Source organism: Eschrichtius robustus, chromosome 2, assembly GCF_028021215.1.
Source record: "Eschrichtius robustus isolate mEscRob2 chromosome 2, mEscRob2.pri, whole genome shotgun sequence".
Classification (NCBI taxonomy): Eukaryota; Metazoa; Chordata; class Mammalia; order Artiodactyla; family Eschrichtiidae; genus Eschrichtius; species Eschrichtius robustus.
The window spans coordinates 144345450-144363732 of record NC_090825.1 but is presented as its reverse complement, the minus strand read 5'-3'; the positions used below and the strand labels follow the sequence as shown (position 1 = coordinate 144363732).

General features: G+C 45.6%; 1 protein-coding gene across 3 annotated transcripts in view; it reads left to right on the top strand.

Annotated features, from left to right (window-relative positions):
• Positions 1-18283, top strand: part of SLIT3 (slit guidance ligand 3) — a 619979-nt gene that overhangs the window by 446580 nt on the left and 155116 nt on the right. For all 3 annotated transcript variants that reach the window (XM_068536340.1, XM_068536341.1, XM_068536339.1), the window contains exon 7: positions 16385-16456. In XM_068536340.1, the coding sequence (XP_068392441.1) occupies positions 16385-16456 (72 nt within the window). The remainder of the gene's footprint in view (positions 1-16384; positions 16457-18283) is intronic.

The following is an 18283-nucleotide window of genomic DNA, read 5'->3' as shown; positions in this document are numbered from 1 at the left end:
AAGGAACAAAATTATAGCCACAATGAAAATTGGTGTTTTCTAACAGAGACAAGATTCATTTTCATTTATTTACAAAATGTTTCACCTGGGTTTCTCTGGGAGATGCAAACATTTTATTTGTTTCAACACAACAGCCTTCCGAATCAGGGCGTTTAATCCTGACATAGCTTTGAATATAGAACTGTCATTGCTTAATGAAAGGCTTAAAATATCTCCAGAATATAATTTTTTGGGTACTGTGCTGCAAATTGTGATTTGTTGAGGCAATTAGGATTAAAATTGTACTTTGTGGAAAACATAGTTAACTTCCATTCGACCCTCAAAGTACTAGGAAGGGAACTGGGTTTCCCATAAATGCACACCCCTCCTTCATAGTCACCCAGACTGGGAGCTGGATCATAATCAAGCTCTTAAAATAACAAACTTGGTTTTGAGAACATCAGCTTAAGGAAAAAGTGAACATTTCTTTGAAATGTAGAATAATCTTTTCCATTTAAATAAGCAGCCCTTTAATAGTCCAAGTAACTAGAATCTGGGGGGGGGGGGTTCTAGTGGTTTCCATTTTATTTCATTTTCCTGTTCACTAAAGGCTAGTTTAGTTTCTGAATTGAAAATGTATTGCTCTTCATTCCTGAATTGAGAGGCTATGGTGAAGATCATTGAATCGTTCTTCACCAACAGAGGGTCTTGAATCAGTGAGACTCCCGCTGTCAGCATCTCCTATGGGCAGCACTTAGGTGGAATCAGGTCACAGTCTTGCTGTCCCCAGGGGCCGTAGACTACAGCCACTAGGTCTCTGGGCTGAGATTCTGGCCTGACAAACTAGGTTTGGGGGCAGCCTTTTGGTTTAGCTTTGTCCCACCTAAAACAAAATGGAAAAATACCTTTGCATCTTTGAAAAAAAGATTCCGGAGGGTTTTCTCTCAGGAGCACGTGGCTGGTGAGGAAATGCCTCAGAGCTGCCAAAGGCATTCAGGGGTCAGTTCACTCCCAAAACAGAGCTTCTATGCTGATTTGAAAAGGCGCTCCTATGCCGATGGTCAGACACTACCCTTTCTCCATGCCCCAGCTGCCAGCAGTGGCTTTGGTGACCAGTGTTTGAGCACCTTTTGTACCTTGCCCCTTATCAGCTCGTGAATGCCCTTGAAGAGTCAAACCTGCCTATGACTGATACTGCCACTTCCACCCGGGCTGTGGAATATTGGGTGGCTTGGCTTACCTATGGCCGAGAGTCCATTACTCTACAGAACTGGGTCCTGAAAGCCAAGATCCTAGGAAATTGATCCCTCCTGTCACTTGGGTTTCTGGAGGGGAGGAGAGCATGGGGAAGACATAGAGACACAGAGCTGGGGAGAATCAGAGCATCGTTTTTCCCTTTCCCTGAGCTTTCACTTCCTATCTTTGAAGGCGCACACAAGTAAGGGATGGTGAGGAGGAGGGATGAAGGGAATAATGGTTCTGTTTCTCCAAGGCCATATTTGGACTCACTGTAGAAAAGCTGTAGAGAGCCCCTTCTCTTTTGAGGACCCCAGCTATCAGCTCTATTTTATCCATGGATTGAATGAAACCTGCCAATGTGAGGTTTCTTCCTGTTTTTTAATTTTTTGGTCTTTCCAGTGTTTAAAAAAATTAGAATTCATTCCCAACACTTAACTCCTGGGTAATTTTATAGAAAAGTATATGATTTCAACTTCCCTTGAATATTTAGAAGCTGTGGCAACCCTGGGTTGACATGTGGCTGTGGTGCTCCGGAGCAACATTGTCCACTAAAGCAGCGGTCCCCAACCTTTTTGGCACCAGGGACCGGTTTCGTGGAAGACAATTTTTCCACGCAAGGGAGTAGGGGGTGGGCAGGGGATGGTTCAGGCCGTAATGCAAGCGATGGGGAGTGATGGGGAGCTGCAGATGAGGCTTCCCTCGCTTGTCTGCCGCCACTCACCTCCTGCTGTGCGGCCCGGTTTCTAACAGGCTGAGGCTGGGTACCGTTCCGCGGCCCGGGGGTTGGGGACCCCTGCACTAAAGGACTCTCTTTGATGAAGGAAGTGTTTCATATCTGAGCTGTCCAGGATGATAGCCACTAGCCACATGTGACTCTCGAGCACGTGAAAGGTGGCTAGTGCAACTAAGAAACTAAATGTTTAGCTTTATTTAATTTTACTTGATATGAATTTAAATTGCCACACGTAGCTTGTGGCTGCCTTATCGGATAGTGCAGGTTTAGAGCTGAGGGGCAAGGACTGCATTTGGACAGGGCATGCCCTCTGCAAATCTGCATAGCTCCCACCAGGCCCACTCTCCTGCCTGCCCTGCTCCAAACCCCTGGAGCCATTTCACATCCATTAATAAGCACAGTGTTTAAACGGTATATTTTCTGAAGCTAGATACTTTGAAATACCTGCCACACCCCTCACCACCCACCCCCCAACTCTGCCCTTTCTCTCTCTTAATTTAAACATCTGGATCTTTTACCCCCAAAAGACCTATTTTCACTGAAGCCCAGGAGTAGGCTTATTAAAACCGTCTCTCATCAAAGCAAAACCCTCTCTGAGTGAATTAGTTTCTGGATCCCAATTATTCACTTCTCTCAGCTCTGCAAATGACTTCCACAAAGTCAACTAGGTAGGAAAATCGCTCCCATGTCTAGACCCATCCCTTCTCCATACATAAGCGGAAGATGCAGCAGGCAGTTAGGGAAGCAAGCCCATTAACCCCGCAGAAGCTGAGCCTGGTGTCTGCATAAAGAGAGAAAGAAAAAGAGCCGACCCGCGCAACTATTTTCAAATGCTGCACAGCGGGGGCTGGTTGCAACTTTCAGAGTTTGGTCAGATGTCCTGTCTTTATGCAGACCTAGATAGATCTGGGCATCCACAATCCCTTCCACCGCCTTCTGGAAAACTATTCCTATTTCCAGAAATGCCATTTTAGAGCCAACATCAGCCCTAGTGAAATTGGAGAGTGGAACTGCAGGCTCCGGGGGAAGACCCTGGAGGTCAACTGGTCCCACCACTTCATTTGAAGAGAAAGAAACTCCCCAGAAAGGTTAAGTGACTTGCCCACAGCTATAGGAAAATTTCACGGAAGAACCAGGCCAGAAAATGGGTCTATTGACTGTTATCTAATGCTGTATATTGCCATCTAACCTTTCCCTATATTAACAGGCAGGAAACAAAAATTAGTGGAGCCAGCCTGTATGTCCTATCCATCTCAACATCCCTTAATCTCCAGCATTTTACCAGAGGGAACATTTTACCTTCAACATGGGGAACACACCCTCCCTTTCTAGAAGCTTCCAGTCCTGAGGCCACTGCTTGGGGGATACCGGTACCCCAGTCAGAGGGCAGTCTGGGAAGAGATCAAATTCTGCATCATTGATCCCAGCTAGCAGGGGTGACCCGAGGCCCCATGAGTAAGCACCAGGGACCCCATCTTTGAGCCTACATAGCCCGAAGTGTAAACTATACCCAGTTCCCTGAGAGAGTCCTTCCCTTACAAACATCAGCAGGTAAAAACAAGTTCCCTCTGACATCTCAGCCCAAGAGCAGAGCCTCCTTCCTGCACCCTGTGCAGTTTTTTCTGCTAACAGCTCTGAAGTGGCTAAGTTCCAAACCGTCCACGAGAAACAACTTATGTGTTTAGCCACAGAGCTGATGAGTAGCGAACAGAAACTAGACAAGAGCACACAGGCCTGGCGGAACACAGTTTTACCCTATAAACAGACTCTTCTTCAGGGCTCTTTGTCCCCGAGTAATGATGGGGGGGTGGGGGAAGCATTGAATATCAATTTTCAACCGTTTAAAGGTAGTCGGTTTGAATAGTAGTTTCCTGGAGCGTGCCTTAACCAGAGCCTGCCCTTCAGGAGATGCAGTATGGGAAGAAGGCTTTAACCACACAGCACCACAATGCCATTAAAATACTTTGATGATTTATTTATTTATATAGCCCATATGTGCTATATAGATGTTAAATATGTATATTTGATTCAGATTGTTAAAGTAATCCGCTTGGTTCAGAGACTGAAAACTGGCTTCCGCAAGCCAAATCCAGCCCCTGGGTATGTTTCCTTTGTGACTTTAGCTCCTTAAGGCGATTTAGTCACCAATATGGAGGAACAAGGAGATTTCACATAAAAATTCTAGACGTCTGGCTTTCTCTTCAACAAAAGGAGAAAGCTGGCGGCACTGCACCCACGTTCCGGCGTAGCAGCAGACCTTTGAAACGAGAAGCGATGGTCCCGAGTAGGTAGAGTTGTGTTTACGCACAGTTCCCTTCCTCAGATGTCAAGCCTCGTTCCTGTAGGCAATTGACTTTGTACTCCCAGATCAGCCCAGAAGGCTGTTTAGAGTGGAAATTTATTTTTTATCGAAAGATGCCAAAAGCATGACCCTTTGCATTTGGAAACTCATCCGTTCCTTCAGTAAATATTTATTGAGTCATCCTTTGTGCCAAACACAGAGCTAGGTCCTGCCTACACAGCGGGGCATAAAACAGATGTGCTCTCTGCCGCCTCTTAGTGTACACGTTCGTGGGTATTTAAGAACTTTCCCCTTCTTCCTCCCTTCCTGGCTCAAGGGCAGCTGAGGTGGAATTGTCTGTTTCTCTCCGTCTCAACTACAAACTCACCTGTCCAGTTATGTAAGTTGGAGGTCATTCTTTCACCCCCAGCAGACATCTTGCACACTGGAAAATGCCTGGTTTCTAAATAATATAGTAGACAAGATTGATTGTCCAGGCTCCCAGTTTACAGATGATGAAATAGAATTAGGAGACTGAGGCCATCTCATTCATGTTGTCGTTTAAGGTACATTTTACAATTCAGCTGGTCATTGGGAGGCAGTTGAATCATACTGCATCACCACCAGGCAGTATCTGTTATGATCTCGGTAAATGAGTAAGGCGTTCTTCAGAATCCAGGAACCAAAAACACTGGAGCATCACGAATACTTACACCGCAAGCGTCTGACTGAGCAATGGTGGGATTTGAAGATTCATCTTTCTCTTTTGCCCTTCCACTTTTTACATTTATTTTGCAGGCATCTTTTTTTTTTTTTTTTTTTTAACACTGAGGCTCTGCTGGGTGGAAGGAGATGAGTTTCTGCCTGTCATAATATGAATGTATAATGAAGGCAGAACCAAAGACAAGCCCTTTTGTTAAGGAATCCATATCATCAGAGGCCCCAGTTGGCAGCTGATTGTTTTTATTTATTTCTGTAGGTTTTTACATGACACCTGGAGACCATTTAAAATGTTACTTGGCGGTGAGAGCTCTGTATTTAAAAATAACGCTCACCCAGTGCCAAATCACTTTAGAGTCGGGTACAAATATTGAGACAAAAACCCCAGCTGTTATTGCTTTGGCTGCTAATTTGAGGTGTCAGATGAGAGCCCGACTGCTATACGTCAGTGAATAAGGCCCCTTGTGAGGTCATTATGTTTTCTAACAGTTGAGAGTAATGGACTAATCAGTGCAGCATCGGTTGTTTTCATTATATGCCCACACAATGGTTATGAGCTTTAATTTAAATGGTCCGCAGGGAGATGAAGGAAATCAGTATTAGGCAGCACCCAGGATAGTCCAGGAGAGCAGGTACCGTAAGGGAGATGGCTTCCCACCCTCCTGTCTCTTCTCTCTCCCTCCATCTTTCATTCCTCCTACCACATCTGCCCTCAGAGACTCATTGTCTGCTCCAAACAGGCAAAAGATGAGCTTTTCTCAAGGAGCAGATCTGGACTCTTGGTTCTTCGGGGTGTTCTGAAAAATCCCAATCAGCCAATCCAACAGTCAGGGCGGCTTTTGGCAACACTTAGACTCGTCGGCCAAGCCTGGACCTTGGAAGGCGTTGAGCCACGATTGCCCTCTCTTCTCTGTAGCCTCTACTACCGTCCTCCTGTCCGTGCTGAGCTTTCTCTGTTCCTGGGACCAGAGGAGGGTCGGGTGACGCTGTTGCTTTGAACAGCCTTGACCGCGAGGCAAACACCTGGGTCCCTGCCACATCGAAGCCAGGCAGGGCTGACTCTACCACTAACACATCTGATTCACCTCCACCTCTGGACGGCGGGGAAGTTGGATGGCCGATGTCTGCCAAAGGCAATCCTGTAAGAGGCAGCTTTGTGTAATGATAAAAAATATAGGGTCTGGTGTGACACTTTCCTGGATTTGAATATTGGCTCCACAACTCTACTGTTATGTGATCGGGGCAGAGTTCATTGATCTTTCCAGGGTCCAAAGTGGAAATGACAAGAGTATCTCAGGATTGTTGGAAGAATTAAATGAGATAATGCATGCAATTAGCAAAAACATGATCAATAGCATCAGTATTGTTGTTGTTATTGTCATGGGCATCTTTATTGGAAGATCTTGGCAAGCGCACCTCAAAGCAGTGTCCTTTACTAGTCCACCTCATTGGAGGAAAGCAGAGAGCTCATGGGAGAACCTATAACATCAGTTTAGGTTTCTCGAAGGACACGTTATTGTACATTATGCTTCCTGATTTCTGGAATTTCCCAGAGCTTCCGGCCAAATCAGAACAGTGCATAGCTGGGTGAGAAAGGCAAGTTCAGCTTTGATAGGAGGGAAACAGCCAGGGAACTTCATCCAAAAATGACTGAGTCAGTGCAGTTGGGGAGAGACCCTGGGCTGGGAGAGAGGCTTGGGGATGCCTCTCTCAACCTCGGTAGGCCCAGTGGCATTCAGTGTGTGCTCTCCCAGGGCCAAGTCCACAGAGATGCCACCTACACAACATTCTAATGGGCCGAGCTAGCCAACAGCTTTCACATTCCCAGGATCCAGGAGCATGTGGAAGGGCCTGGTCATCAGCAGTAGGTACCATGGTTGATTCCTGGCACCATGATGGCTGTCAGTCAACACCCACCAAGCAAGACCAGGACAAGCCAGTCCTGCTTTGACACAGCAAGAGGGAGAGGCAGAAGTGAGCCCTGCCAGACCCTCCCTTTGAGGTCTACATGCTACCAGAACCCCTCTGTACTTTCATGCCCCCATGGCAGCCATTTACGTATTTCCCACAGGGTCCAGCCACAGTGTTTGCACTCATCAGCTCTTTCGGAAATGATTCTGCCTACTTTGGTTGTGCCTGGCCCTGTGAATTCAATGTAGGCCCTGTGGGAGGTAGTTATATCTCCTTAGTTTAGAGTGCTGGCCACTGGGCTCCCACATTTGTAAGTACAAGTCATGGAATCTCTAGACTCACTTTAAAAAGACATCCTGTTGCCATGGCCATGGCTGCTGATGACCCACCAAGAGTCTCCTTCCTGGGGACCCTTAAAGAGGGAACCACCTTATTTATCTAGACTTAAGGAGAGGTCAGCCTGCCTTGAGACAGGAGATGAATGGGCCGAGCTACCAAGACGGTCTATCTGACCCAAGGAGTCTGGATCCCCACCTGTGCGGAGGGGAAGAAGAGGGGTTCCAAGAGCACCCCCAGGAAGCTTGGCACTCTGGGAGACTGCAGTGGCACTTACTGTGGATGCCTGGTTTTGCAATTATGTGATACATGCTCACAGATAATATTGCTGCATTAGAGCCAATTACATAGTGTTATGGACACACAACATGCAGATTACACCCAGAGCCAGGAAAGCACAGCCTGACAAAGCAATGGCCTAATCGGAGGAGACGGAGGGAAATGTCAGCCTTATTAAGGTTGCCAGTGTGGCGTGGCTGCAGCTGGACTTAGCTCCTCCAGATCAAAGATGGTTATCTTGAGTGATGCAAGGGAGAGCCACACTTTAGCCCTCAGCAGAGATCAGTGGGGAGCCAGGGGCAGAAATCAAGTCGGACCTCTCTAAGAGTGATCACAGCCACCTCCGTTGAGGACTGCGTACGACTTAAGAACTTGGGCCTCTCCCTAAACAGGAAGAGACCCAACTCCCTTGTGCTCTCCACACAAGAGGCCTTCGGTCTCAGGGGCAGCCATGTGCTGCCCTCCACATTCTGGTCAAGGCTCTGTCCTTAGCCTTTTCCCTAGTTCACTGGTTCTCCAACTTGAGCTTGCATAAGAATCCTCTCATTCATTGAAACACACAAAGCTGGGCCTACACCAGAGTTGCTGATTCAGTAGGTTGGCCTGATGCATATACTGAACATATGCATCTCTAACAAGTCCACAGGTGATGTTGCAGATCTGGGGACCACACCTGGAGAACCACTGTCCAAGTTCATTCCCTGCCCACCCCAAGGTGGGTTCTCCTGCCCTGTCTCTTGAACAGGGCCTTCTGCTAGGCTCTCATTCCATCACAGCATTACAGGTTCCAGGAGCAGTGGGGCCCAGCTTCCCAGGTGGGAGAGTGGGATGGGAATAAGAAGTGTGGATTCTAGGGTGAGATTGCCCATTTTTGAATCCCAGCCCTACCACTTGCCACTGGGGCTTGCTTTCCTGGCAATATTTTACAGTCTTTAAGTTTTGAAAGTCATTGACCTAATCCCCTCTCCTTACCAAGCAGTTATGTGACTCGCCCAGCATATCACAGCTAATCATTGGCAAAGACAGGACCGGAACTGCCCAGTTCTAGAGCAGCCAGTGGGCAGCAAACATGGTTTATAAAAAGCCAGTTAGTAAATATTTTAGGCTTTCAGGCCATATGGTCTCTGTTGCAACTACTCAGCTGCTGTAATGTGAAAGCAGCCATAGACAGTACATAAACAAATGGGTAAAACTGTATTTACAAAAACAGGCTGCGTTGGATGGGCTTTAGCCTGTAGGCAATAGTTTGCCAACCCCTGGAACAGACTGGTATGCGTACCACAGCTTCATACATACATTGTGACTAGGAGCCCTTGTGTTGCCTGGGTGCCCCAGTATTTAGCTGAAGAACACAGGGAAACACAAACTTTGTCCGGGTACCAGTGTTCAATTACGTGCACTATAGGAGCAATAGTAAGTGCGCTAATCCCCTAGTGCCCTGGAAAAAAAGTTTAATGTGCCCTCTCTAGTGCTCACAAGCAAGAGAGAATGGAATCCACTGGTAGAAGTAGCATTGTCCAAACAGATGATTTTAATATGGAAAACAGTCCCTTTTCATTAGACATTAATGCTCTAATTATGACAAAACAGAAAAGAGACTAGAATACAGGTTAGTCTCAATAGAAATATAGTATGTATAATGGGGTAAGTAGGGGCTTTATAAGAGAGAAATGGGAGGTAGATGGACTGTCTTTTAAATGCCATGGGGTATCCTTCTCAAACTCTTGCAAAAAATTGCAGAGGAAGGAACACTCCCAAACTCATTCTACAAGGACACCATCACCCTGATACCAAAAGCAGATAAAGATACTACAAAAAAAGAAAATTACAGACCAATATCACTGATGAATATAGATGCAAAAATCCTCAACAAAATACAAGCAAACAGAATCCAACAACACATTAAAAGGATCATACACCATGATCAAGTGGGATTTGTCCCAGGGATGCAAGGATTCTTCAATATATACAAATCAATCAATGTGATATACCACATTAATAAATTAAGAGTAAAAACCATATGATCATCTCAACAGATGCAGAAAAAGCTTTTGACAAAATTCAACACCCATTTATGATAAAAAACTCTCCAGGAGGTGGGCATTGAGGGAACCTACCTCAACATAATAAAGGCCATATACGACAAACCCACAACAAACATCATTCTCGATGGTGAAAAACTGAAAGCATTTCCTCTAAGATCAGGAATAAGACAAGGATGTCCACTCTCGCCACTATTATTCAACATAGTTTTGGAAGTCCTAGCCACAGCAATCAGAGAAGAAAAAGAAATAAAAGGAATCCAAATTGGAAAAGAAGAAGTAAAACTGTCACTGTTTGCAGATGACATGATACTATACATAGAGAATCCTAAGGATGCCACCAGAAAACTACTAGAGCTAATCAATGAATTTGGTAAAGCTGCAGGATATAAAACTAATGCACAGAAATCTCTTGCATTCCTATACACTAACAACAATTAAGGAAACAATCCCATTCACTGTTGCAACAAAAAGAATAAAATACCTAGGAATAAACCTACCTAAGGAGGCAAAAGACCTGTATGCAGAAAACTATAAGACACTGATGAAAGAAATCAACGACGATACAAACAGACGGAGAGATATACCATGTTCTTGGATTGGAAGAATCAATATTGTGAAAATGACTGTACTACCCAAAGCAATCTACAGATTCAGTGCAATCCCTATCAAATTACCAATGGCATTTTTTACAGAACTAAAACAAAAAATCTTAAAATTTGTATGGAGACACAAAAGACCCCGAATAGCCAGAGCAATCTTGAGAAAGAAAAAAGGAGCTGGAGAAATCAGACTCCCTGACTTCAGACTACACTACAAAGCTTCAGTAATCAAGACAATATGGTACTGGCATAAAAACAGAAATACAGATCAATGGAACAGGATAGAAAGCCCAGAGATAAACCCACGCACCTATGGTCAACTAATCTATGACAAAGGAGGCAAGGATATTCAATGGAAAAAGACAGTCTCTTCAATAAGTGGTGCTGGGAAAACAGGACAGCTACATGTAAAAGAATGAAATTAGAACACTTCCTACCACCATACACAAAAATAAACTCAAAATGGATTAAAGACCTAAAGGTAAGACTGGACACTATAAAACTCTTAGAGAAAAACATAGGAAGAACAATCTTTGACATAAATCACAGCAAGATCTTTTTTGACCGACCTCCTAGAGTAATGAAAATAAAAACAAAAATAAACAGATGGGACCTAATGAAACTTAAAAGCTTTTGCACAGCAAAGGAAACTATAAACAAGGGGGAAAGACAAGCCTCAGAATGGGAGAAAATATTTGCAAATGAATCAACGGACAAAAGATTAATCTCCAAAATATATAAACAGCTCATGCAGCTCAATATCAGAAAAACAAACAACCCAATCAAAACATGGGCAGAAGACCTAAATAGACATTTCTCCAAAGAAGACATACAGATAGCCAAGACGCACATGAAAAGCTGCTCAACATCACTAATTATTAGAGAAATGCAAATCAAAACTACAGTGAGGTATCACCTCACAGCAGTTTGAATGGGCATCATCAGAAAATCTACAAACAACAAATGCTGGAGAGGGTGTGGAGAAAAGGGAACCCTCTTGCACTGTTGGTGGGAATGTAAATTGATACAGCCACTATGGAGAACAGTATGGAGGTTCCTTAAAAAACTAAAAATAGAACTACCATATGACCCAGCAATCCCACTATTGGGCATACACCCAGAGAAAACTGTAATTCAAAAAGAGTCATATACCACAATGTTCACTGCAGCACTATTTACAATAGCCAGGACATGGAAGCAACCTAAATGTCCATCGACAGACAAAGGGATAAAGAAGATGTGATACATACACACAATGGAATACTACTCAGCCATAGAAAGGAGTGAAATTGGGTCATTTGCAGAGACAGGGATGGACCTAGAGACTGTCATACAGAGTGAAGTAAGTTAGAAAGGGAAAAACAAATATCGTATATTAACGCATATATGTGGAATCTAGGAAAATGGTACAGATGAACCGGTTTGCAAGGCAGAAATAGAGACACAGATGTAGAGAACGAATACATGGACACCAAGGGGGGAAAGAGGGGGGTTGGGGGTGGGATGAATTGGGAGATTGGGATTGACATATATTCACTAATATGTATAAAATAGATAACTAATAAGAACCTGCTGTACAGCACAGGGAACTCCACTTCACTTTGCTGTACAGTGGAAACTAACACAACATGGTAAAACAACTATACCCCAATTTAAAAAAATAACTAACTAACTAAATAAATAAATCCGATGGGGGGAAATTGCATTATTTCTAGTTCATACTGAAATGCCCATTCAGTAGCTTGTCATGGTACAAAAAGGGGACGCCAGGGCAGTCTTGAAGTTTCATAGAATTAATGTGACCCTGAACTTGAGCTTGAAACCTGACGGAAAATGCTGAATTAAGAGCACTTACTTGGAGAAAAGCTTCCAACTAGGGCGACTTGGGGTAAAGCATATCTTCTCAATAGGAACAGGGCAGTGAGATTAAAGCTAGATTCTAGAACTAGCAAAACTCTTCCAGGAAATGGAAGTAATAAATAAGGTGAGGTTGATGAGGTCACCATAGGTTAGGCTTGGGCAGTCATCTAATGGGGGTGGAGGTGGGTCATTGTCAGACCAAACCATTTATTTTTTCTGTTGATTAATTTTCAAGAAAGTTTCTAGAACAAGAGGCAATGGGAGGCTTGCTCAGTTATTTCCGGCTTTGGGTCCCTGAGTAGAAATGACAGAGAATATCTTTGCTGGAGTAACAAACTTGCCCTGAAAACAGGAGGCAGTGATAAAGTTGGGAGAAACTGTGAAAAGAAAGAGTAGTGAGTCCTGAATCCTCTAGGAGCTCGTTGCTACCCTGGGTAGGTCTCTCATGTCTTATAGCCTCAAATTGCTCATCTGTAAGATGGGGATAATAATTTTAACCTCAGAGTGCTTCAGGTACCAAATAAGATGAATGTGAAAGTATACTGTAAACCATAAAGGACCAAACAAACACAAGCTACAATAATAATAGCTAATAATTACCGATCACTGCCTATGAGCCAGGCAGTGTGCTAACAAGTGTGCTTTCCATGCCCTGTTTCAAGGGCGTGATGGTCAGCTGGATAATGTCCCCCCAAAGATGTTCATGTCCTCATCCCAGGAACTTATGAATCGTACCTTATGTGGCAAAAGGAACTTGGCATATATGACTAAGAAGCCTGAGATGGGGAGGTTATCCTGGATTATCCAGTCAGGCTCTAAGTGTCATCACACAGGTCCTCTTAAGAGGGAGGCAGGACATCAGAGTGAACAGTAGGAGATGTGACAACAGAAGCAAGAGGTTGGAGTGATACAGGGAAGGGGCCATGAGCCAAGGAATATGGTGGCCTCTACAAGCCGCAAAAGACAAGGAGATGAATTCTCCTCTTGAGGCCTCCAGAAGAAACACAGTCCCGTGAACCCATTTTAGACTTCTGACCCCCAGACTGTATGAGAATAAGTTTATGTTGCTTTAAACCACAGAATGTGTGGTAATCTGTTACAGCAGCCTTAGGCAACTAAGGCAGGTGTCATTTCTGGAGTCAGGCTTGTGTGGATTTAAGTCCTGGTACCACCACTTGCTTCATCCATGACATGGAGGTGATAGAAAGGTGCCTGCCTCATCGGGTGGTTATAGAAATGAGATGACAAGTAGGACCCTCAGCCCAGTGCCTGCCTGGCATAAAATAAGCTCTCAGTTAATGTTGGCAATTATTAGTACCATCTCATTTAATCACCAGGAAAGCTCTGTGAGATCAGTGCTGCTATTTGCCCCATGTTACAGAGGAGGAAACTTAATAAGATTATGAAAACTTACTCATGGTTGCACAGGCTGTAAGTGGCAGAGGCAGAATCTAAACCAGGTCATTGCCTTTGAGGCCATGCTTACCCACTCTGCTCTTCTGCATCAGGGTTATGACAATGACATCTCCATCAAATGCCAGCTGCTTAGGCTGGGACACAAGAACCAGATAGAAAAGAATGCTCCCTGCATGGGCAAAAGCCACCAAGATTGGAAATCAAATAAATCTGTGTTTATTAGGGAAAAAGAAACTGTAGCTGCCATGGAGATCGGCATCCAAGAGGTTAGCAACCCTCTGACGTCCCTGGGCCGGGCAGCCCCACACAGCAAATCATGAAGGTCTGAATACTGTGTTTAGTCACTTTGGTTCTGGAATAATTGCTATTATCGTAAATGTTTTATAGCCCTCATTACGGCTCACATTTAAATATCAGTGTAGTCATACATTAATAAGTCATCGCTGCCGGACGACTGCCGGATGCAGTTACAATCCAAGCCCGGCATATAACTGCGCTGTATATTCAGCTAAATTAGGGCTGGCTGTGAACTCAGCCTGATGTTGAGTTGCTAGGTATGTTTGGAAGGAAGCCTTTTTTCTGCAAAGGCTTCTTGCTCCTTGCTTTTGAGAGATAAGGGGGACACTCAGATTTTTGTCTGGTAGTGAGTCAACGACCCTAGCTTAGGTATCCCCCAGGTGTGGAGCCTAGAACTCTGGGATGGATGGAAGCGGAAATGAAGGCATTGTTTCTGCCCTGGAGGCATTCCTAATCCGCCGGAGAGGGGGTGGGATGGGGAGCATAGCAGTCGCTCCTCAGAAACTCCCTACCAAGGCAGGAGAGCCCGGACCGGTGGGAAGGACCGATTCTTCCGCCCTGTCTGATGACATGCTCTGAACACTTCCTGGGTGGATGGAGATAGGATGGATTCACACACACACACACACACACACACGCATGCACACACACACACGCATGCACACACACACTTATAGAAAAGATAAGGCACATGAAACAAAATAGCTATGTAGGTTCAACTTCATAAAATGTCAAGTGTCTGAATTGGTGCATTAGTAAAGTTCCAGAGTGGGCAGAAGCAGGCAGTGTAAATTTGGTTCATTCCTCTTTATCATACTATATGCCTAAAATAATGCCAGACACAGGGTAGGTGCAGAAGAAATATGACAGGGAGGGGGGAAAAAGTATTAGGTTCTGTGCCTCTGTGTAAATAGATTTCCTCCTGGCCTTTTTGGCCAAAGGCCTTGAGGAATAGCCTGGGGTGAGGGGTACGTGGTCCCTGGAATCCTGCTGTGGACTAGTGTCCCCAGGGGAGAAAGCATGTGTGCAGGGCCCCTTGGGTGGGGTGGGGTGTGTGGGGGGGCCACTGTGTGCCAGGCAGAGCTCTGTTTATTTTCCCTTGGGGGTTGGGGTTGTGTGAGGGGAACAGGAATGACCAGGACAGGACTAGATTCTCTCCACCAACGTCAGTTAAATGGTCGCCTCAATTACTGAGCACATAGTGTCTGCTAAGCCTTTTACCAGCCTGTGAGGTAGGTACCATTGCCTGCCTCCTTCTGCCGATGCAGAAGCTGTGGTTAAGAGATGTTGATCATTGGCCCGAGACCGCACAACTAGGGTATAGAAGACTCAATCTGAACCATGTATGGACCAGGCCTTGGGACTGTAGGAGTGCATAAGGTAGAAAATGTTAGAGGGCGTTTTAAGAGGAAGATAATGTGTTTACCGAGAGCCAGGGGCAAAAGAAGTCTTTTTAACCAGTGAAGGCTTCCAAAGAAAGGCTCCTTCCTGGGCCGGTGGGACCCCGTGGGAGGGTAAGAGGAGGGGGTGGATGAGAAGAGGGTATTATCTGATGTGGCCTTGGAGGAGCACAGGAGAGGGAAGAGCACAGAAGTAAGTGGCCATCACGAAGGAGCGTCCCATGGGCTATATCCATCTCCTGCTCTTTGGGATGCAAAGTGAGGCAGGTGTGGGTCAGAGAGCTGAGAACAGTCTTGCCGCGAACGGTTGCCTCTGTCTGCACAGTCACTGAAATAACCGACCCAGACAGGCCCTTCTGCTACATAACATTTCCACCTCTGCACATGGTTTCCTTGGCTGCCATGCTTTCCCTGGGCTCCCGTAATAGGTCCTTCTAGAAGGGTAAGCCCAGGGCCGTACTTACCTACAGCCTGATTTCATTCTGGTCCATTTATGGGGCTCACATCCCTCTCTTCCCTTTTCCCTGTACAAAGATACCAGTCAGTGTCAATGCTGCACTGGAGGAGTCTCCATCCATGGTCGTGGGGAGGCACAAGCGAGTAGAGACTTAATCCCTGTCCTCACAGAGCTCACAGACTCACTCCAGACAAGATGTGCTTAAAGAGCCAGAAGATGGCTGGAAAATACTCATAAAATAACCTATCCACGATAGCACCCTGTATGAGGCAGTATGTATAATGGGCAGAGCGAGGAGTTTGGAGCAAGCTAGTGCTGGGTTCACATCCCATGTCCACAGCTTAATAGCTGTGAGTCCTTGGAAAAGTAGTTTTGCTTCTCTGAAGCTCAGTTTCCTCATCTATAACACAAGGATAAAGCCTCCCCTGTAGGGTTGTGTGCAACTAAGAAAGATGCTTTGTATCTGTTTCCTTCTCTCTAAAATGAGAACAAGAACATGTAACTGGCCTTGTAGTTGTGGGAATCAGCGACGTTGTAATGAAGCACTCAGGACACGGTAGGATTTCAGGAAGCAACCTTATTGCTCCAGGTAGGTAAGTAAGTACTGAGAGGGCAGCAGAGGAAAGGAGGGATCCACCTGTAAAAGGAATCAGGGATTCTCTTATCATCTGGAGACCCGTCCACTTGTCTCCGGCTGCTGCACCAACTGACCCATGGCTGTTGATTGATGGTCCCTCGTGCAGTCACATCCATCCCTTCCCCACCTTCCATAAGCATCCTGGTACCCGCCACGCTGCTGCCCTGTTGACCTGTTTCTCCTCTCTCTCCGCAGCACTCTCAATAACAACAACATTAGCCGCATCCTGGTCACCAGCTTCAACCACATGCCGAAGATTCGAACCTTGTGAGTAAAGGTCCCCTGCTTCCTCCCCCACCTGCTCCCCACCTTATGCAGCTTCAGAGCAACATTCTCAGCTGCTTGTAAAACCTCACCCTCGGTTCCTACATCCAAATGCCCCCTCCCTCTGCTACTGACTAAGGGGTGTTGGTGAGCGAGGGCAGATGTGGGGAAGGGTCACGGAGCCATCCATGGTTCTGAACCACCATCCTGCTTCAGGCCAACTCAATTCTCTTCACCCCAGGAATCTTCCTGGACTGGGGAAATCTTCTTTGTGTTTTCCACCTGGATGGAAAAGTTTATTGGTGTTACATTTTAGAACAGGGATGTGATAATTCATCATTTGTTTAGTTCATGTCCTGTACCACCGGCAGTTCTGTCCTCCTGCCAAAGGCTACAGTTGTTTCCCGCTCTGGGAACGGTGGAGGAGGGGGAGTCTTAGCTGCTCCTTCACCCCATCCTCCCACCCGCCACACACCACACTTTCCTGCTCCCTGGATGATACTCTGGTATCAGAATGCAGTAACTCCGTTCTTTATCTTTAATGTGTTGGGTGGGCTCAAGCCTTCCAGAATGTGTACTCAGGAAGCAAATCTCCCCACGGCGCCCCATACCGAGAGCAGGTCTAGTGCCGTTGTTACCTGGGAAGTTGTCCTCTCTCAGCCAGAAATCCTTTTTCAGTTCACCTGCAAATGTACTCTGCTGGCCTTTCCAATGAGGTTCATACTTGATGTTTTTCTTGTGTTGGTGGAGCGTCAATGGAGTTTATATCACAGCAGTAGGGGAGAGTCAGCCCCCAAGAGTAAAGTGCCTGGCACATAGTAGACAATAAATGGTATTTATAGTTATATTATTATTATCATCATCGTACTAATTATCCAGAAATCTGGATTAAAAATACCAAGCAACCAGCTTATCTATGGCCCCTGAGCAACACTGCATCCAAGCAGATGTGAAAATCCTTAGAACAGTGGTTCCCAAAGTGGGGGGTCCCTAGACCAGTAGTATCAGCATCACCTGGAACTTGTTGAAAAGCAAAATTGCAGGTCCCACCTCAGACCCATGGAATCAGAATCTCTGGGGTGGGCCCAGCCATCTGTTTTTAACAAACCCTCCAGGAGATCTCAGTACTCATAAGGTTTGAGACCCCTGCATTAGTGAGAAAGTGACCTTATCTCAGGTAAGAATGAAGCAAAGATCAATGAAGCAATTGATGAGGAGATGATACAGAGAGCCCTCAGAAGGACACAGAGTTGGGAGTCAGACAGACCTGAGGTTAAATACGAGCTCCGCCACTTACTCTGGGCAAGTTGCTTCATCTCTCTGTTCTTCATAGATAGTGAATTCATAAGCGCTTGCCTCAAAGTTATGGTGGGAATGACATGTACTAACATGTAAAGCGCCTGGTCATGGTGTCCACGCAACAAATACAAGTTATTATATAGAAGGAGGATCCAAGCTCAGCTTCCATCATTGTGCCCATTTCTCCCTCTGTTCCCTCATGGGGTAGCAGAATTCAGCCAAGAACATCTATCTTCTTACTTCCCTTTTAAAAGAGGATGGTGGGACTTCCCAGGCAGTCCAGTGGTTAAAACTCCACACTCCCAATGCAGGGGGCACGGGTTCGATCCCAGGTCGGGGAGCTAAGATCCCACATCCTACGTGCTGCATGGTGCGGCCTAGATAGATAGATAGATAGATAGATAGGTAGATAGATAGATAGATAGATAGATTGATTAATTAAAGGGAATGGTGCAGGAGAAATCACTGGGTCCTCGGGGTGCTGGGCCCGCATCTCCCCAGGCGAGTGGGTTGAATAGAAGAAATACGGCT